The 21,608-nt window shown below is 37.5% G+C and overlaps 4 protein-coding genes across 5 annotated transcripts; 2 read left to right on the forward strand and 2 right to left on the reverse strand.

The window, feature by feature from the left end:
• Window positions 1-664: 664 nt before the first annotated feature.
• ppil3 (peptidylprolyl isomerase (cyclophilin)-like 3) lies at window positions 665-2,556 on the forward strand. Its single transcript, XM_016542038.1, has 6 exons — window positions 665-789; window positions 1,106-1,180; window positions 1,273-1,366; window positions 1,552-1,619; window positions 2,028-2,146; window positions 2,286-2,556. Exons 1-6 carry the CDS (start codon window positions 787-789, stop codon window positions 2,410-2,412), a joined length of 486 nt encoding a protein of 161 aa, XP_016397524.1. The 5' UTR covers window positions 665-786; the 3' UTR covers window positions 2,413-2,556.
• Window positions 2,557-2,730: 174 nt separating this feature from the next.
• Window positions 2,731-5,851, forward strand: LOC107731012 (L-xylulose reductase). Its single transcript, XM_016541980.1, has 5 exons — window positions 2,731-2,756; window positions 3,830-3,903; window positions 4,574-4,610; window positions 4,686-4,749; window positions 5,666-5,851. Exons 1-5 carry the CDS (start codon window positions 2,731-2,733, stop codon window positions 5,822-5,824), a joined length of 360 nt encoding a protein of 119 aa, XP_016397466.1. The 3' UTR covers window positions 5,825-5,851.
• A 1,114-nt stretch (window positions 5,852-6,965) lies between these two features.
• On the reverse strand, window positions 6,966-8,659 carry zbtb26 (zinc finger and BTB domain containing 26). Its single transcript, XM_016541994.1, has 2 exons — window positions 8,590-8,659; window positions 6,966-8,251 (listed from the first exon to the last, which is right to left on the reverse strand). Exon 2 carries the CDS (start codon window positions 8,243-8,245, stop codon window positions 7,028-7,030), a length of 1,218 nt encoding a protein of 405 aa, XP_016397480.1. The 5' UTR covers window positions 8,246-8,251; window positions 8,590-8,659; the 3' UTR covers window positions 6,966-7,027.
• Window positions 8,660-10,765: 2,106 nt separating this feature from the next.
• On the reverse strand, window positions 10,766-19,945 carry LOC107731028 (keratin, type I cytoskeletal 18-like). Of its 2 annotated transcripts, none has more exons than XM_016541995.1 (9): window positions 19,887-19,945; window positions 19,100-19,527; window positions 18,880-18,962; window positions 18,611-18,767; window positions 16,900-17,064; window positions 16,641-16,766; window positions 14,744-14,961; window positions 14,591-14,616; window positions 10,766-10,894 (listed from the first exon to the last, which is right to left on the reverse strand). In XM_016541995.1, exons 2-9 carry the CDS (start codon window positions 19,493-19,495, stop codon window positions 10,779-10,781), a joined length of 1,287 nt encoding a protein of 428 aa, XP_016397481.1. In that variant the 5' UTR covers window positions 19,496-19,527; window positions 19,887-19,945; the 3' UTR covers window positions 10,766-10,778. The 2 variants fall into 2 exon arrangements, with proteins under 2 accessions (XP_016397481.1, XP_016397482.1); XM_016541996.1 differs by having other exon boundaries at window positions 19,100-19,524; window positions 19,887-19,925.
• Window positions 19,946-21,608: the final 1,663 nt, after the last annotated feature.

The following is a 21,608-nucleotide window of genomic DNA, read 5'->3' on the forward strand; positions in this document are numbered from 1 at the left end:
TATATATATATATATATATATATATACACGCACACACATTGGAAACTAAGCTAATTGAATTTCAGAAGTTGCTCAGGTTAATGCCATTCAAATTTTTAAAGCTTGTTAAACTTTTTTTAATGTCAGTGTTATTTTAGGTGTGTGTGTGTGTGTGTGTGTGTGTCTGTCTGTCTGTCTGTCTGTGAGAGACCGACCGACCGACCGGTTTTACTATGGCTCCAGTGCTCACATTTGTGTAACCATTATATATTTTGATATATTTATGGTTGACGACTTGATTGGCGAGGACTTCATTGTATTCAATAAATCCACTATTGTTTCCTTTTTCTTTTCTTTCTTTTTTTTGTTTTGCAAGGTAAATGTAAATTTTAATAGAAATTAGGTAAATCCCATAAAATATATCAAGCCATACAGAGTGAATAAACACTCGGTTTTCTTAACGTGTCAATAAAAACCACTGGAAGTAGATAAATAACTGGCTTTCAGTTTGTCAGCTTTACATGCTGTTGTAAACAGTACAGTAGTAACAAGTTCTTTTAACATATTCACTCAACTTTATTATAATTATTGTTACTGTTGTTAAAACTACTCTTATTTATGGATAGAGTGAGATAATGTCGGTTTTTTTTAAATGATAAAGAATGATAAATGGGAACCAATGTTTTCAACGTCATTGAGTTGCGTCGGACGTTATTCAGTGAAACACCCACTGAAGGCGGCCCGTGTGCAATGCTGGACGGTAGTGTCCGTGTCAACCTATATAATTTCTGCCTTGTGTTTTAGAAGATGGTAAGATAGCGCTTTACTATGAATGCTGAACTTTACGAAAAGCAATTTTTAATCTTTATATTTTAGTTTATATATTGTATAGAATACATTGGTTTAACGCTTTATCCGTTTTATGTTAGCATTGTGGTGGAGTAACTTACTCTGGCCAAATTACAGTTAGTGAAATATTTGATATTCTGTGGTAGGCTTACCTTTAAGCAGTGTGAAATAATTATTTGCATTCTAAATTAGTAATTATTAACTCTATATACTAATCTAATGATTAATTATGTAATGGTACTATATTAATGAGCTGAACTCTTTCATCTTCTCGCAGGCTGTTACTCTGCACACAGAACTCGGTGATTTCAAAATAGAGTTGTTTTGTGAGAAGGCCCCGAAAACCTGTGAAGTAAGGCACTTGTTTCCAGCACACAGACACACATCTTGAATATGCGATATAATTTTGTTCATACGTTAATTCTCATATTTATTTTCCCATAGAATTTTATTGCACTGTGCGCTAGTGGGTTTTACAATGGATGTATTTTTCATCGAAACATAAAGGGCTTTATGGTCCAGACTGGAGACCCAACAGGTAACTGATCCTGGATTTCTTTTCTTACCTCAAACCCAAGTCTCTCAGCTTTAGTTTTTAGCTTGTAAAGTTGTAAAATGAGTGAATGCCATGTTCAAGTTTTGAATTTTACTTTGAATTATTTTTAATCATTTCCGGTCAAGGTTTATTTGGTTGATTTATAAAAAATCATTTTTCCCCCTCAGGTACAGGCAAAGGAGGGACCAGCATTTGGGGAAGAAAGTTTGAAGATGAATTCAGTGAACATCTGAAAGTATGTATTGATATTGAAGTATTATAATGTTTTGTACATTATTACACTTAAAAAAAAAAAACATGAACTTGAAAACATTAAAATTAGACATGAGTTTGAATTTGAATATTAAAGTTGCAAGGGTGAGAACTTGAGGATCAACTTTCACAGTTGCTTATGACTTGAATTGATGATTTATGCAAGATTCAAGTTGCTGCTGCGTTTCGATGCAGTGTTTTTCTTACAACATCAGCCTATGTTGCAAGAAAACCTCTTATTAAACATCTAGTCTGTGCAAAAAATATTTAACATCCCCAGTATCTGGTATTCAAGTTAATCATGTCTGGATCAAACTGACTTGCACCGCAATTTTAAAATCTTTTTAGTCTTATCTAACTTGATCTTTCTTTTAATGTCTGTGTAATGTAGCACAATGTCCGGGGCGTGGTGGCAATGGCAAATAATGGACCAAACACAAATGCATCACAGTTCTTCTTTACATATGCAAAACAGCCTCACTTGGACATGAAGTACACGGTTTTTGGAAAGTATGTTTATTTTATTTATTTATTTGTTGTTAATGACCTCCCTTTTGCTAGTGTGTTTTATTTTCCATTTTTCTTGTGATTTTTCTGTTAATTTTATTGATGGTAATGAATTGTAACACAAGCTTATTCTTTGTTACAGAATTATAGATGGACTAGAAACTCTGGATGAACTAGAGAAAGTCCCTGTGAATGAAAAGACTTTCCGTCCTCTTAATGATGTCCATATTAAGGATGTTACTATCCATGCCAACCCATTTGCTGGTTGATTGATTTCATTGCGAAACATTCATAATGCCTTGTGTTGTAAATATAATTTTTTTTTTAGTTTCATAAATTTGTACACACTGACTTGCCTCTGTTTTCCCCATAATCTCTTGCGTTGCGTTTTAAATGTATGGTATTTTTAATTAAAATAATAATAATAAATAAGCCATTGTACTTTGACAAATAAATATTTTCAATAAATTGATAGAATTTCTCATTGTTTTCTGAAGTGGTTTCAATATAATTTGCATTCGGCATTTTCTATGTATGAACTACGATTTTGAAAGGCAGAAAATTAGGACTATAATTTTGAAATCATTATGACGCTAGTGACCCGGAAATACAGGTAAACACACCGGTATTTTAAATAAAATAACTGAAATCCGCAACATTTAGTCCGATTTTTAAAAATACAGAAATGTATTCTCTGTCACAAGAAAACTGAACAATACAATTAATATTTGACTGATTTCATTTCGAAATAAAGTAATAAAACCCTTAAAATGCTCTTATTGTACGCACACAGTGACATAACTAACTTGTTCATGTGAGCGAAAGGAAAAATAAAAGTTGGTCCATTCAAGAGCAGTTAATATATGAATCGAAATGGCAACTCCAGATGCATTCAAAGTGGGTTGAGCCCCGTTTACTCTCAGAAAAGCAGAAAAACCTCGCTCAATACTACATTCACATCGATATGCCGGTTGCTTTTGAATTACACATTAAACTAAACTGACTTGGCGTTTCGGGTTGACTCTTTAAATGGCAAAGTCACGCTGATCACCGGCGCAAGTTCGGGAATAGGAGCAGGCACAGCGGTACTGTTTGCCAAACTGGGCGCCCGGCTGGCGCTGAACGGACGCGATGTGGACAGTCTCACCAAAGTCGACAAAGAGTGCGAAGCGTGCGGACCAGTTAAAGTCTCAATTATGTTTTAAAAATTACCCAACTGTAAAATCAAAAATACACTGAGTGAGCAAAACTTTGTTTAAATACCATTATAAAAAACACTGCAATTTCTTCAGACTCTCGAATACAGTCTCAATTATGTTTTAAAAATTACCCAACTGTAAAATAAAAAATACACTGAGTGAGCAAAACTTTGTTTAAATACCATTATAACTAGCTATCTCACAATGTTTATATAAAAGCCTACATTAAAATCTGTCATATAAATTGGTCTCTTCATTAGAAATTAGCCTACTGATTGCCACCATTGATAGACAAATTTTTTTTTTATAATATTAAAAATATCTGTATGACATTATATTCTGCAGTTCTTCCCTGTTGTACCGAATATCTATACTTTTCAAAGTCGTATCATATCGAAGTTAGAAATTCAAATATTGTGACAAAATTAATTTTGTAGGGTGCCACAAATTTGTTAAAATTTCCAAAGGGTGCCGCGACTAAAGAAAGGTTGGGAAACACTGTACTAGCCTACTGTATGTCCAAATCAGCCATCGACCAGTTCACACGCTGTGTTGCTCTTGGTAAGGTGATATCTCAAGAGCCTCTAATGCTATTTACAGGAGACCAGAGCTATTTGTCACACAGGGAAGTTGTCTTGAGTCAAAAGTCCAGTTAACACAAGTTTTATTTTATCAAATAAAGGTAAATTTTAACTATAATGTTGAACTGTATTCCCAAGGAAAGGGTATTTGCTTTATAAATTTCCTTTTGGGGCAAGTTGTCACACGTGTTTCATATTCAATATTATAAGATAAACGTAAGATATACATATACTAATTACAATATCTGTTGGCCAGAACAATGGTTTGGCATATTGCCAATATACATTTTTGCTCTTTCATTTGCTTTGAATTGTTTGGTTTTATTATTGTTTCACTGTTTTACTTTAGCTGAAAAGCCTATAATAGGCTGTTTAATAGCAGATTCCACTGTGATTCCAACTTACCCAAATGAAGAGTGATTCTGCTATTGGCGCATTAATGGCAGAAATGAATAATAGAGTTTTTAATCAATTTTATGTCCTTTTGCAGAAATCGAATTTCAAAAATAAACCTGCCCTGAGAAATGTACCGGAGTAAAAAGTGTGACAACTATAGCCCCGGTCTCCTTTACCGTTTGTAATTAATGCAAAGGACTTGTGTATTATTACTCAATAATAATTTTTTTTTTTTTATCTTATTTTATTTGTAGAGTTGGCATCACAGCAAGTACGTGTCAATGCAGTATGGTAAGTGTATTTCTGTTGTTTTACATGCCACAGAATTGTTACATTGAGGTAATACAAAATGCTTTGTCTTAATAGCCCAGGTGTAATTATAACAGAAGTTCACAAGCGTGCAGGACTTGATGAGGACCAGTATGCTCAGGTGATGAGTGAAGATCAAATGCTTTATCTAATGTTCATTTGTGACCCTGGACCACAAAACCAGTCATAAGGGTAAATTTTTTCGAAATTGGGATTTATACATCATCTGAATAAATAAGGTTTCCATTGATGTATGGTTTGTTAGGATAGCACAATATTTGGCCGAGATACAACGATTTGAAAATCTGGAATCTGAGGGTGCAAAAAAAAATCAAAATATTGAGAAAATCGCCTTTAAAGCAGCACTATGTAACTGTTCAAAATTTGCTAAATGTATATAATGAGCGAGTACATCATGAATTCATCTTCCAAACCGCGTTTTGTCTTATTCCGAATCACTACGGTACACTTATAATAAATACTTATATTTGGACTATTCGTTGGTCGTCGCCGCTGCGGAGTAACACATACCTGCGTAAATCGCCATAGACATAAACTTAGAGAAGTAGCTCTGGTTGGAATGTTCTTCCGCGGGATGTGTGCAGTTCTGTTTATTAACCGCTAGAGCGCCAAAAGTTACATAGTGCTGCTTTAAAGTTGTCCATATGAAGTTCTTAGCAATGCATATTACTAATCAAAAATTACGTTTTAATATATTTACAGTAGGAAATTTACAAAATATCTTCATGGAACATGATCTTTACTTTTTGGCATAAAAGAAAAATCATAATTTTGACCCATAGAATGTATTTTTGGCTATTGCTACAAATATACCCCAGCGACTTGAGACTGGTTTTGTGGTCCAGGGTCACATTTCACTGTAATGAATGTTTCTACTTGATAACACTCTAAATTGTAATGTAGACACATGCATTTTCTGTAAAGCTGCTTTGAAACAATGTGTACTGTGAAAAGCGCTATACAAATAAATTTGAATTGAATTTTGAATTGAATAACACATCATGTGTTTTCTCCAGTTCCTTGAGAAGTGCAAGGTGACGCATGCCCTCGGCAGACCAGGTGAAGTAGAAGAAGTAGCTCATGCTATCGCCTTCCTGGCATCTGATGCAGCAACATTTATAACAGGTGTCAATCTTCCAGTGGACGGAGGTCGACATGCTATGTGTCCACGGTAACGCTCTGCCGCCATGATACAGCTCTGTCATAGTGGTTTGTCATAAAAGCAAAGAAATAAACAGTTGGAGTCAATCTGAATGTTGAAATACTTAATGTATTAACATGTTGACTTGATGTCATCTTTTATTTTTATACAGCAATAATGAACATTAACAGAAAGAAGTGCTCATTTCATGCAGTATCTGCAGTTATTTATTAGCGAGTCAGCAATTTTCTCCAAAATTCTGGCATATTTACACAGATGGAAACATTTATTACAGACCAGGAGTTGCACAGTAGTTTCAAATACAGCTGTCTGCAAATGAGGAAGTTATACATTAGCATTCAAAACTGAAATATGGTCTGATCAGATATACTTTAACAATATATTTTAATCTTTACAAAAGATAAAACACAGCCAAATGATGCCACAGCAGCATTCAAAATCAACTCAATACATTTCCCTTGATCTGCAATATGCAAAAAGAAAATGACATTAAACCTGACTTGTATCAATCAACGGACACTTCATTTATTACTTCTTGTAATTTAATGTATTAATTTCAAAGCAGTGGTTCTCAATCTTTTTGTCTCCAATTCCCCGTTGTCAAGAATGTATGTACCTATAAATTATGTACCTCTGGTCCTTCTTTCTTTAAAATAAATAATCTAAATTAATATTATCTAATTAATATTATCTGCTAATATTTACTACATTAAAATTATTTTAACACTTAAAGCCCATTCACACCAAGAATGATAACTATAAAGATAACCATAATGATAACTATATCAGTGTCCACACCAGTGCACAATAATGTGTGCACTGCAGTCCTGTCGTCGGCTGCTTTAAATGTGTGCGCTCTTTAAAACTGAATGGATTCTGATTGGCTGTCAATGTTTAATCGTATATCATCTGAAAAAGTTTGTGAAAAAAAATAGTGAAAGTGATTCCAACAATATTGTTCCAATGTGCCGTCATTGTCATAGTACTGGTGTGGACTCAGTTATTTGTTTACATTTATAATGATTTTTAAAACTATATCTTTATCATTATTGTTATAATTATCGTCCTTACAGAGAATGGGCCTTTACTGGGGCCCTCATGGAACTTTGCTAAGGCCCCCTAGTGGACCCTGACCTTCTAGTTGAGAACCACTGTTATACAGAATTATGTCTGTGTCATGTATATTAATATAATTTATTTAGACATTAATATGAATTTATAGTCCTTCAAGCAAGCTGCCTTCGTTGGCATTATCAAAACTGTTTTTTCCATGGATCTGCTTCAGGTGTTTACGGAGAACTGGTTTATGTGCAAACACCATGTCGCAGTAATTACAACGGTGTGGTTTGTCCCCACTGTGAAGGTTCAGGTGGTCTAGCAGCGAGCACTTCTGAGTAAAAGTCTTTCCACATATCTTACATTGGAAGGGTTTGATGCCGGCATGGACACGCATGTGCCGGTGCAGGTTTCCTTTCTGGGTAAATGTTTTTCCACATAGGAGGCACATGAACAGCTTGTGCATCTTCAGATGGTTGGCGTAGTTCTCCAGCTGACGGAACACACGAGCACATTTCGGGCACTGGTGGTACCACTGCATACCCTTCTCGGCATTCCTTGAGCATCCCCAAAGATTCCCTTTCCCAGAACCACTGGGTCCAGGTGGGGACAGCGAATATTCAGCTGCGGGGTTGCCAGCGATTTCGGCGGGCCGGGTTTCCACTGTGGAGTTTATTAGGGAGTGTTGTGGCTCAGGTGAGCGCAGTGTTGGCGAGCGACTTGAGCGGCTCTGAAAGTTATCAGGCATTCGCTCATCTATTGACTCCACCTTAACGACGCTAATAGGACTCTCCTCTCCTCTACTGTTGCTCTCAGAGTTTCTAAATACAGGCGGAGACTTGGGCTGTATGATCACATCATCATCATCATCATCCTCATCATCAAAGTCATCTTCTCCATCATTGTCCACCTCATCCTCTTCATCACATGCTGTCTCCACAGCTGGTTGGCCACGCTGTCGAGATGATGCACGCTCGTCTTTGACCTCGTGTGGTTTTATGAATTTATTTAGAGCTTCGGTGCACTGCTCAACAATATGACCCATCTGTAGGAAACTGGCAACTGTTAAATAGTGTACTAATTCCAGCTCCGGGAACTCCAGTGTCCCAGTGTAGCAGGACAGTAGAAGCCTCTGTCCAACTTCTGCATCCTGCTGTGTAGATATTTGCACTTCATGAGAGTCCTGAAGGACAAACTGGTCTCTAAGGAAAGGGGAGCCAGCGGCAAAGACCACTTTGTGTCCAGGCACTTCCAAGTCATTGATGCGGACCACAACATCACAGAAGCGTCTGTCTCGACGAAGAGCATCCATCTTTTGAAGCATGGAGTCCCCGAATGTGGGAAAGTTGAATTGCAGTATCACCCCATCCTGAGCCATGGTGCACTATTAAATATACACAACGTAACAGATTTAAATCTATTATAACCATGTAATACACGTCTACCTTGTCTAGTTTCCAAACGCACGTATTTAGCTAAAACATTTAAAAGGCACATAAATATCATGATATTTAAATGTAGATGCTGATCTATGTTTTCTGATAGCACAATGTTTTAAGTGTACACGATAATGTTAGTGTGGTTAGTACAGGCCTGGAAACAGTACAGAGCTAAACCAGAAACATTGGATGGACGACTGTAAAGAATGGAGGAAAATTGACTACGAAGACACATCGTCACGGGAATGAGGTGAATATAAGTGTTTGTTTAAAATATGAATACCTGCAGCAATTTGTTTTGGGGGTTTTTTGTTTCTGTCAGAGTGTTTTGTTGTCCTGGGGATGAGCATACAGCGGCTGTGTGTTAGTGTGTGGCTTGAGACGGAAAAGGATGTGCCGACTTTCTCGATTGGTCAGCGAAATTTAAAGGGGCAGGACACAAATACAGGTGGCTAAAATTTGTATCGTCTGTATTAAGATTAATTTGACTTTTCTTAACGACAGACAGACAGAAAGATTTATTTACAGTCCCATACAATACAAAAATGTCATCCAGCAAAGGTTTTGAATGGTTTGCAGTAATTAGATACCGAAACTTGAAGAATTATAACTTAACATTCCAGCCTTGTCTGCACTTTATAATTTATTTATTTTTTATTGTGGAAACCCCTTTATTATTACAATAGTACATTTATTGTTGTTGTTGATGATGATGATTTCTTGAGTACAATTAATTATTTCAAATTGCGATCCACTCTTAAACAAACCACGTTGTGTGCTTCTTGCCACAAGGAGACAGTGTTGTAAAATTGAAGCGGGTTAATGCACTTTTTTTAACCAGCTATATCATATTGATAACTGTCTGTTAAGTAAATTATACATTTAGAGTACACCAGTATTCGAGATGGTTGTTATGGCCACCTGTGCAGGGGAAGGGGGCTGTAAAAAAACAAAACAAAACAAAAAACAAGGAGGATGTAAAACCAAGTCGTTTTGAGAAATTTCTACTGAATGGAAGGATCATGATACTGAATACACTATAGCAGCTCATTTGCCAAAAGCAGTGGTAGAATGCCATGTCACTTTTATTGTCAGTAATATAGTCCAACAGGCAGCAGCTTGTAATGGCATTTGTTACAATAATAATGCCTGTGGTTCATAAACAATGGTAAGGCAAAAAAATAAATAAAATCATCTGATGTTTCATAAGTCACTCATGGATAACAGAAACCAAACAAGAGTCTGTGGCTGATCAGTCTAAAGTTTATTGTAAAGGCTTCATTGTATGTATCAGTATGTTTACTCATCTGCACAATGGTTTAGATGGGATAATATACACGGTGCTAGAGCCGAGCTGTCACTCTGAGCATTTCACAGACCATAATTTGTCAGATGTGCACTCCACATCTATAAACATCAAAAAGAAATGTCAAAGTGTTGTGAATTATGTGCCCCATATTAAAAATAGCATAATTGAATGTGGCTTTTGGTTCTCTTGTCCTAACATAAGTGTTACATTTTCATTATATGAGCTAACTGCCTATAGATGTATGGTTAGTAGATTAAATTCTACAAATAAAAATGATAAATACAGACATTTCATTCAGCATTTTGGATATAGTATAATGTTTCGTTCAGCACTGAAAATGAATAATAAATTCAGATTTTCAATAATAGATATATGAATCTGACCTGTGTAAGATTGCCAGAATTACTTAATGCGTATATTGAAAGTCTGGCTGTGCTTAAATTGTTTTATATCTGGCAATAATAGTGGAGCAAACCAAAGTAAAGACTCTTGTTTACAAGGACTATGATGGGCTGGGACTATAATAGTTGTTTCACCCAGAAAGCCTCACAAAAGCAAGACATTTGACACTACAGAGGTTTGGTGTCAGGGCTTTTTCGGTCATCATTATCAAAGTGATGCTGTCTTGATTTCGCCCTTTAGCTCGGTTTCTCACACTGTGACCAGACAGGTTCAAATCCCCATCCACAGCTACATATCATTTTTCTACCACTGTCTCTAAAACTAGTAGGCCTACTTCATTCAGGAAATCAGCTAGTATCATATGGATTTAGTTTCACTGTGTGACTTTCGGTCTGTGCTACTCTTAAATGACCCGCTCTACTGCGACTCGCCTTACAGAATCAGACCTAAAGAAAGTGAAGAAGAAATAATATCAGTGAAAAGAAATGCAAGACATTCAAATAATTATGAGAATGTGAAGAAGTATGTCTTGTAGCTTATAGTCGTACAAGTTATTGCAATCTCTACCATGATGAAAAAGAGGTGGTAGAAAAAAATCAAGACACATTGACACTAATTTGTAATATCTGAAATGTTTATTCAGTTTTTTTTTTTTTTTGATGAAGTGATGAACATATCGCTGAGAATAGTCTTGTGATATCTTGTGATAAGTGTACCCACTGGTAAAGCACAAGAATCTAGGTGTCACTTGTGAGCCAGACTCACTTTTTTCGTTCTTCAATCTGTTCAACTTCACTGGATTCATCCACCACCTTTCCATTTACCATTGTCTGGGTGACCACCTTCACAATCTTCCTGGTTCTCACTTCAGGCTCTTCTACAAAAGGCAGGAAGACAATGCTAAAACTATGAGCAATTGAGTTCATATAGAGAATTTATGCAAGTTCAGTGCTTTAAATGTAGTATTATGCTACTGCAGGTAACTCAAATGCTCTTTTTAGGAGATCACTTCACTATAACTAATTTATTGTGCCGAGTTATACTATCAAACAGCTGTTGACAACTACAATATAAGTAAACTTAATGATACTGTTATAGGGGAGAGTAGTAAAATAAATATATATAATAAATAAAATAATAAAAAAAAAAAAAAATTTACACAACTATATGTAATGTACAATATATTAAACCATTGTTTTGGTCAACAAAATTTATTAATAAAAATTAAACTATTGTATTAAAACATATAACACATGGAAAAATGCTCTGGTTACTAATGTAACCTCTGTTCCCTGAGATAAGGGAATGAGCATTGAGTTTAACATGCTAATGGGGAAACTCCTGTTTACTCTGATACTGAAGCCTGATTTGTTCATGTTCGTGTAACTGCTCGAACAAATGGCGCTTCAACCTGCCAAAAGGGAGGGAACCGACTGCTATATAAGTGGTCTCAGAGTGCCATTCATCAGAATCTTTCGACAGTCGACAATTGACTCGCGTGCAGTCTTATAGCTCGACAGCTTACGCAACGCTCGTTCCCTTATCTCAGGGAAACGAGGTAACGTTAGTAACCGGAGTGTTCCCTATTGAACAGTCTCTCCCGTTGCATTTAACACGCTTATGGGGAATGCATCCAATAGCGCCATGCTATAAGCAAGCCGGCGCACCCGTAATGAGGGTTTCTAAAAACCATGAGCTAATTATGAGACCCAAGCCACCCGGCTGGGGACTACATAGCAGAACCTTTCCCACTCACAGAGAGGATTAGGTGAATTTAGCAGACAAAATCCATGCCTGGAGGGCAGGGACATCTAAGTTGTAAAACCTAGTAAAGGTTGACGGCGATCACCATCCGGTGGCCACACAGATATCATAAATAGAAGTCCTGCTGGACCATGCCCAGGAGGAGGCCATCCCTCTGGTGGAGTGGGCCCTACTTGCTTGACCGACGCTAGCGCCAAAAGGAGGGCGGTCTTAAGCGATAGGTGCTGCAAGTCGGCTGACTGGAGCAGCTCAAAGGGAGTGCCCTGTAGGGCCCTGAGGACTATAGATAAGTACCAGTTCGGTACAGTATGAGAACGAGGCGTATTACTATTCAGTCTCCGAGCTACCCTCAGAAACTTAACGACAAGGTAATTTTTGCCAACTGACTGGCCAGCCACGAGAGCATGATTTGCCATGATGGCTGCCACATATACTTTGAGCATGGAAGGGGTGTGCCCCTTATCCAGCAGCTTTTGCAGAAAGGTTAACACGGATGACACGTCACAAGAGGACGGGACTGTACACCAGTTAGAAAAGACTGACCATTTAAGGGCATAGAGGCGTCTCGTAGACGGGGCTCTAGCCTCCAAAATGGTATTACTTACACTCGCAGGGAGCTGCAAAGGTTCCCATCGAGTGGCCAAACATGAAGGCTCCACAGCTCGTGCCAGGGATGTCAAATTATGCCTTTCGCTTGTGAGAGGAGGTCTGTCCTCAATGGTATCAGCCAAGGTGCTGCCGATAGCAACTGAATCAACTCGGGGAACCACTTCTGATTCATTCAGAATGGGGCCACCAGGAGGACCGAGCATCTGACTTCCCTGACCCGTCTGATGACCTGAGGAAGCAGGGCAACCAGGGGGAAGGCTTACAAGTGAGCGATGGGCCATTCAAGGGCCAGGGCATCTTGCTGCCTCAAGAAGTAAATTGGGCAGTGAAAATTGTCTTTTGAAGCGAAGAGGTCTACCTCTGCCTCCCCGAAGACAGACCAGATTATTTGAACCATTTGGGGATGTAGTCTCCATTCTCCTGGAGCTACATTGCCCCTGGACAGCATGTCCGCTCCTTGGTTCAATCTCCCAGCACATGAACTGCTCTCAGTGATAGGAGATTGCACTGTGCCCATAAAAGGAGGCGTCGCGCCATCCTGTGAAGAGAGCGTGACCTGAGACCACCTTGGTGATTTATAAAGGCTACCACCGTCATGTTGTCTGAGCGGACCAGGATGTAGTTCCCCTTTAAGGCTGGTAGGAAGGTTTTCAGGGCTAGAAAAACTGCCATCATCTCGAGGCAGTTAATGTGCAAGTGTTGCTCCAGGTTTGACCAGGATCCGAACGGCGGTCTGCCCTCGTACAGTGCTCCCCAACCCGAGTTGGAGGCATCCAAATTACCGCAGTAATTTTGTTGGGCGCGCACTGAAGGGCAGGTCCAATTTGAACAGAGCTTCCATCGCCCACTAGGCAGGGGAATGGAGAGCAGACACGAGCGTTCTTTGAGGAAATTCCAGCCTCGGCGGGACCTGACCCTCTCCTCTTCCTCTCTGCATACTGATCAGGACGGCTTTTGAGGCTCTTAATCCAGCGTCACTCATGGGCGGGGTCCTTGGCGCTTGGGAAACGGGTAGCGTTTCACTGCCTGGAAGCGCTGTGCAAGCCCAGGCTCAGGTTTTGATTGAGGCTGGGTCGTTGAGGGCGCAGCTTTAGCAGGCTACTGAGTAGATGGAGCCTTCTGGTGACTTGAAGCAGCCGCCAAACGAAATCGCTTCAGCAGGAAGAAACGCATGGCCTGTGATGACTTCTGCAAGCCCGATTGAACCCCACTGCTCTGCTGTTTCTTCCTCTGAGGCTCCTGGGAGGGAGGAAATGGGAGAGCAGGCCGGGGAGGACCACCTTTGTGAAAGAAGGCGATCCACGAGCGAAGCAGGGCTAGACTCATGCTCTCACATTGAGAGCATTCAGTCCCAGTGACCGCAGCCTCAGTGTGTGCACTGCCCAGGCAAGCGATGCACTCACCATGGCCGTCTGTGTAATGCAGAGGTTCCCTGCATGAGCCACACTCACGGTGCGACATTTGCAACAATGTTGCAGTGAAATTTGCTCCAAAAATTTGCTATTTTTAATCCGCCGATGGCCGCAGGGGAAGGCTTGTTCGGCGATCTTCCACTACCAGGGGCTCTTCCACTACCAGGGGCTCTTCCACTGCGAGCAGCAGGCTGAACTTCTTGCTTTGGCTTCATTCTTCAGAGTCCAGCGAGGAGATGATCTTTGTCGCTGAACGAGAAAAATTCTGAAGAATGGCACTCTAAGTCGACTTATATAGCAGTCGGCTCCTCCCCTTTTGACGGGTTGAAGCTCCATTTGTTTGTGCAGTTACACGAACGTGAACAAATCAGGCTTCAGTATCAGAGAGAGTAAATAGGAGTTTCCCCATAAACGTGTTAAACGCAACAGTAGAGACCGTTCGATAGGGAACTTGCCTCAATTGGGCGTTTAGTATATATTGCATGGTGACACTTTCCTGAATGTATGTCAGTGTTTTATTGTGTTCGCTTATTTAAAAGTTGTGACAAAAATATGATTATATTGTAATTTTAGTTTTAATAATGGACCAATTCCAGTTTAAGATGATTTTGAACTAGATGTTTGAAAGCAAAATACAAATTCCCTGCTAGAGAAACCAAGCATTTTATGCAAATAAACCCCAGTCTCCTCTATTAGGATCACCATTATACAGGATTTTAATGTATTTAAGCAACTGAATACATCTTTAGTTTTATAGTCTTAGAACTATCCATTCAGAACAGACTTACTTTTAAGAGTGGGTGTCTCTTTTATCCTGAAAAAAAGGAAACAAATGTCATCAGAGACGTTTCCTTCTGCATTATCTGTGTATACTTAAGGAACTGTAATATATCAACAGAAAACATATAAAAAAGCATTGTTTCAGCTCTCTCAGTTCTTACACTTCCTCTCCATCCAGCAGCCTCCGGTAGGTGGCGATCTCCAGCTCCAGATTCTGTTTGATACGCAGTAACTGCTCGTAATCAGTTTTGATTCTCTGCATATCCAGGCGCAGCTGTGAGAGTTCGTCCTCCAGCTGTGTCAGGGAGCCCTGAAGACGCTCGATCTCAAGCGTGTACTTCTGATTTGTCTCTCCGAGGTTCCCCTCCAGAACACTAACCTGAGGTGAACCATATCATTAACAATTTCAATGAGAGCCCAAAATACAGTTTTTAAGACTGTAGTATGATTAGTTTAAACCCATTATTAGAGAAGGAAGAATGAACTTCCTTATATCGGATCTATAACCATGTGTGAACTACTAGCTGAACAACCTGCTGAAAAGTCTTTATCACCTGTCCAGGCCATGAGGATGCAATGTGTTTTTAGACTGTCGTCACATGTATTACAAAGTGATTTTTTTTATACAGGAGTAAACATATATGGTCGTTGTTTGCATGAGGACGAACAGCAGATGGAGGGGACTGTGGTTTCCTGTGCTGAAGAGCTAACCTTGACACGTTCTCTGGATATTTGTTGACAAACCATAGGCTAAATTATTAAGTCCAAAAAAGGTAAAAAGAAAAACACTGCAAGAATACGATGCCTCAAACAGCTCACTGACAAATTAATTGACCTTTAACCACAGGATAGAGGATTTGACTGTTTGAAGAATGTTTATCCAAACAGATTTACAAATGAGTAATTTAACATAAGCAAATGATCAAGAAGGTTGGGAAGAGGTATTTTTTCCATTCGCTCTTGACTTCAAGCAATTCAATCTTGTCCACTCTAGAGGACATTTGGAAAAGGAACTTTCTCTTTAGTAGAAAAGAAAAGTAGGTAAGTAATTTGCCTTTATTATCTTGTATATAAACCTCTCAAAAATATTTTAGAACATTTTAAAGACAAGACAGTTGTCTTTAAGTTTTTCCCTCTTTCCAGGTGACGAACGTCTGGTTGCAACTGAAGAACATATGAGATGTATCACTTTCAAACTGGGGTGCAGCACTTGAGGATCTATAAAAAGTCTTTGAAGATATTTAAATATGTGAAATTTTATATTTAATATCTTTTACTTATTTATTTATTGATATTACTGATGCATAAAGACTTGTGTAAAGTGTTCATCTCAGATACAGATGCACTGTCAACCTAAAAAAAAAAATAATAATAATTTTCCAGATAATATTTTAACAATTTGATTTAGTATGATGACAATGCCAATTATTAAGTCAAGTCAAGTCAATGACCTGATAAGTCAAGTCAATTATTTAATTTATTAAACATAAATATCATCAATTATAGTTTATATTTTTGTCAATTATAAATATGAACAATAATATACAAACAAAGCTTTCTTATTTTAGGAAGGTGATCATCATATTTGGGGCTCCTTGGCATCATAAAGTTTGAAATCCCTGTCATACTTCATGAACATGCACCAGAAATACAGTAGAATTTCAACATATAAGCTGAGTTGAGGTTTTGACAGATGCTCGTGAAAGATCTAAATTTATCCTGTTTTTTAAACGTATTTGTTGATTTGACTCTGTTCTGATTTCCACTACAGTGAAAATATTTTTCATTATAAATTTCTATTTTGCAGCATGTTCATTGCAATCCAAACAATTGGAAAAGTTCAGAAGACAAAAAAATTGTGAGACTTTCCTGGAACTTATGGGATGCAACTGTCCACAGTCTTCCAGTATTCTGAAGCATACACTGGCATCTATTATTAACTGGTTACTTCAACTTCTTGATTGGTCTCAGTAGGAGTAAAAGTCACACTTTTACCAACTAGTGGACATTTCATAGACAAACTGCAGCGATTTTAGGATAAACGTTCATTCATGTCACCTGTTTGCGCAGATTGTCCAGTTCCACCTCTAACGCCTGCAGAAAGCGTCGTCTTTCACTGAGTTCGCTCTGAGCACATCGCAAAGCCTCGTTACTCTCCTTCACCTCCGACTGCAAAGTCTCCAGCTGTCACATATACACACACCACACAGAACACATATTAGTTCAAACACACCTGTGTTTGCAGTGAAATCATCAGTCTATAAATAGCTGATTCAGGTGTGTTGGCAGTGGAGTCTGTGTTGGATTGTACTCTGACCTTCTTCAGGTACCACATCTCAGTGTCCTCTTTATTCTTGCGTGCAATGCTCTCGTACTGCACCCTTAGCTCTGCCATGATGGCTCCCAGGTCTGGGCCCTGGGCTGCATCCACCTCCACGTTCACTTGCTCGTTGGCTAGACGGGACTTCATTGTGTTCTTCTCCTTCATGGAGACAATCATTTACAATCTCACCAGAGAGTATTTGCACACTTAAGCACTTAAAATGTGTGAATTGCATTAGATCGCAAAATATCAAATGAGACTACTAGCTGAATGATACTCAGAAATGATAGTCAGAAATACTAACCTTTCATATTTAGTATATCGGCAGTGTATCTATTATTTAAAATTGAACAACCATATTTTTGCGAAGCGTTTTATTTAAAATTTGTATTTGTGTTATCTTTTTTTAAGGCAAGACACTTCAGGCACAAACACTGTTTTTTTATTCACTCATCAGTTTTTTTAAATTTTGGCTTTTCATAATTTTTAGGCTAGTGGAAAGAAAAATCCAAAATACACTTTTAAGTGTTTATTTTATTGCACTTTATCTATTTGCATCTGTAGATTTCATTTTCTCAAAATGACTTTTTTTTCCTCCTGCACTGAACCAGAAATCTACACGAAACTACAGTTTTTTCATCTATATTGTAAAGATTTTTTAGATTGGCATTTGTTCATACCTCATTTGCTTGATTTTATACTTTTTATTCCTAAAAACAAAAACACATTAAGTGATAAAAACATATCCAATTTAATTAGATAATGCCTCATTTTCATATTTAAACGTAACCTTTCAGAAACCTTGTAATCCAGAAAAAGTGTGCCATTCTTAATGTAATCAATAAACTGGGGAAATATGGTGATATTATACAAGTTAAATTGTTTTTTTCAACTATTCACCTGCGGTGCCTTTTTAAAAAAATAAATAAATGCCACTTTTTTCAGAACTGATAACAAAAACAGAATTGATGTTTTTTTATATAATGCAATGATCTCCATACATTTTTAAGTGTCCTAATTTTTTTTTTAAATTTATGTATTTATTTATTGTACAATTGCCTATTTGTGCTCTTAACATTCTGCAGATGCTCACTGTAAAGTGATTAATTTGTTTAGGGTTAAATGCTACATTTGAGTGGAGCCACACCTGTCTGCCCAAACACTTCTTCACCTACTCTATTTGTTTGTGTACATGGGTGTGAGTGTGTTAATGTGTGTTTTACACACTGATTGCTCTATATATCTCTATATATACCTAAAGACAACAGTTTGAAAAGGGTGTTCCTATATGTGCAGCACTCAAAGGCTTGATATTTGTCTGAATGACTACTGAGAGAAATAAGCCATGATCTTGCTAAAAAAATATCTATGTAATAGTATATACTGACTAAAGTTATTTATTTGCTTATTATTTTTTTTTATAATTATTTATATATAGGACCTGTATATAACATATCTGTATATAAATTATATACAAGATTCCCAAATCTGTGCATATGTAAATACTTTTTAGTTGCGCTTAATATTTCCATATTGTACATTACATTCAGCATATAAATATGCAAAAATGTATGTGCAAAATTTAAGAATACCTATGAATATGAATGAGATCAAGCTGAATAATGAATGTTATTTGATAAAAAATATTAACAACAATTTTTTATATTAATAATATTCATGTTTTTGTGTCAGTTATGTGTTTAACCTCATCATGATTCTTCTTGAGGAAATAGAGCTCCTCTTTCAGACTGTCCAGGTCTCCTCGAAGAGTTGCGATGATCTGATCGTGATCAGATTTTGCTCGTCTCAGTGCATGACAGTCTCTCTCAACCGACTGACAAAGAGTAGCTTCTGCCTCCCATCTGTTTATGAACAAATAATATAATAAACCTTTCAACCTAGAAATTAGTACATACATTTCACAATGGCTCTTTCTCAGGGATTACAGGAAGGAACAAAAAGAGCAAAACTCACTTGACCCTAAAGTCATCTGCTGCAAGCTTGGCATTGTCAATCTCCAGCATTATACGAGCATTCTCCAACGTCTTTTTCCTCACCTAGAGAGCAGAAGTGTGATGTTAACTAATAAAGGATCTCATGTAATGACATCACTGAACATTCCCTCTGCTTTCTTGTCTATGAAACAACTAAAACCAAAGCAAAAAACAGAACTCTTAGTTCCACTAGATCAAACCTCTTGTCCAATCGCATGTGCCTGAGCCATCAGTCCCTCGATGTCGTGACCCCTGGGAGCTCGCTCCAACATCAGCTGTTTAATCTTCAGCTCCAGGTCACCGTTGGACTTCTCCAGAGAACGTACCTTTTCCAGATAGGTGGCAAGTCGGTCATTTAGACCTTGCATGGTCTCCTTCTCACTGGCACCAACTCCTAGACCATTCAGTGAGAGGTTGCTTAGGATGTTTAAGCCATTTCCCAGAGAGGTGGAACGAGACAGGGACAGAGTACTGGCTGAGGAGAGGGACACTGGGATTTTAGAGCGTCCCCGAACCCCACTGTCACGCATAGACATGCTGGAGAAAGACGGCTGCCGTCCCAGAGAGTGGCTGTGCATAGAGAAGCTGGAGGTCATGGTGCTCGCAGAACCAGAGAGAATGCGCACTGCTGGTGAAAAAGTATTCATTGGTTGTTAGTCTGAATGCAGCTTGTTGTTCACTTATGCCATATGAAAAGTACTATGAAAACACAGAATACCAATAGCTCTCCTTTACACTCTTCATTTGCATATGCTTAGACAGATATTTAATATTTAAGGAGCTATTTAATGCTATTTAATATTATACTGCAGTGAAGAATTACATTTGGAAATATTACCCTGAAAATGTGATGGCTGTTATGGATTTTTACTAAATACAAAAATGTTGCATTTTAATGACAAAATCACTGTCTTGGCACACAAAAAAAAAAGAGGTAATTTGGTTGCAAACCAAGAAGACTTTGTGAATAAGAAATGTAATACTTACATGGATTGTGTCCAAATGTAGTGCAGCACCTGAGCAGGGAAGAACTGGTGGCTTTTATTTCTACTTGTTCAGGTGAGTCAGAGTATTTAAGCTTGGACTCCTCCTGAAGAGCTGTTGACTATGGAAGTCAACATCCAATCACATCCCTCCACAGGTGAAAGGATATTTCCTGACTGAAACCGATAAAACACAATAAACATTTTCCCAAAGCACCATCCACAGATTATATTGCACATTTGTCTTTGAAAACTGTCAGTAACAAATTATGGGATGCTTGACTTTTATTTTATGAAACCTGCTAAAAGGCATAGTAAGACTATTTTTAAAGTTAATACAACAAAATTCAATAGCGTCCATTGTGGTTTTGACCTCAAAATATCTTCTTTTATATTCCACATAAGAAAGGTTTGGAATGACATGATGGTGAGTAAATGATGACAGAATTGTCACTTTTGGGAGAACAATCACTTTAAGATAAATAACACTGCTGACAATTAGTTTATAAAAGAAGTGAATTCATATCCACTATGGGACAGGGTGTACTGTAATAACCATAACCCCAATTTTTTTTTTCTGAATCTGGTGTAACCTGATTTGCTTTAGAGAAGGGGAAAAGTCCATTTTTGTACACTGACACTATTCAGAGAGCGTACAATGACCTGTAACAAGAGAACTGTGCTTCACACAGAGATGGTCCTCCAAAGCCTCACTAGCCAGGAAGAGGCTCAAACAATGAAGAGACCTAGAAAGAGCAGAAAAGCAAAACCTATGAGAAATATTTGGTTGACCTAATCAGTTAGCACACACTATGACTGAAAATCTGAATGAATTCTCAATTAATTCTTGAATTAAGATTATACTTAATTTTAGTTAAGTTTTTCACTTTATTAAAACTTTCATGATGCTTGAAGTTTATACAGTATCACTAACAAAAAGTACCTTTACCATGTTTTTTGGACATTGTACCATGGGGTACCATATATATTCAAGTACAGTATAATAACAGTAAGATGGTGATGCCATGCTACTTTGATGTAAACCACGATACCCTAATTGATTGCAACATTCATGTACCATGGTAGAAATCAAAGTACCACCATGGCACCTCCATCTAAATAGACTAAATAGAAGTATATCAGTAAAGGCAACCCCTTCATCATAAATAACACTCACTATTATAAATAGAGTCAGCACCATCATGTGGGCACAACTGAAATTGTCATTGTATCAAAGCTGAAACTAAAATTGATTTAACCCTGGTGAACAATAAGGGTAAATATATGATGACTGTTGCTGCCAAACTAGATCTACATTGAAAAATGCATGTATTTATGTGCACTTCCATTCAAAAGTTTGTGAACAATAATTTATTTTCAAGACATTAATAGTTTTATTCAAAAATGACATTAAAATGATTGTAATGTTACAAAATATTATTTCAAATTAGTGGTCAAATCGATTAATCTCATCCATAATAAAAGTTTGTGTTTACATAATATATGCATGTGTACTGTGTATATTTATATGTGTATATATATATAAATACACACACATACATGCATATATTTAAGAAATATTTACATGTTATATTCATATTTATATGTGAATTATATTATATTATAAATTTAAATATATATTTCATATATTTCTTAAATATATACATGCATGTGTGTGTATATATATATATATATATACAGTGGTGTGAAAAAGTTTTTGCCCCCT

The sequence above is a fragment of the Sinocyclocheilus rhinocerous genome, unplaced genomic scaffold, assembly GCF_001515625.1.
Source record: "Sinocyclocheilus rhinocerous isolate Xijiao unplaced genomic scaffold, SAMN03320098_v1.1 scaffold157, whole genome shotgun sequence".
Classification (NCBI taxonomy): domain Eukaryota; kingdom Metazoa; phylum Chordata; class Actinopteri; order Cypriniformes; family Cyprinidae; genus Sinocyclocheilus; species Sinocyclocheilus rhinocerous.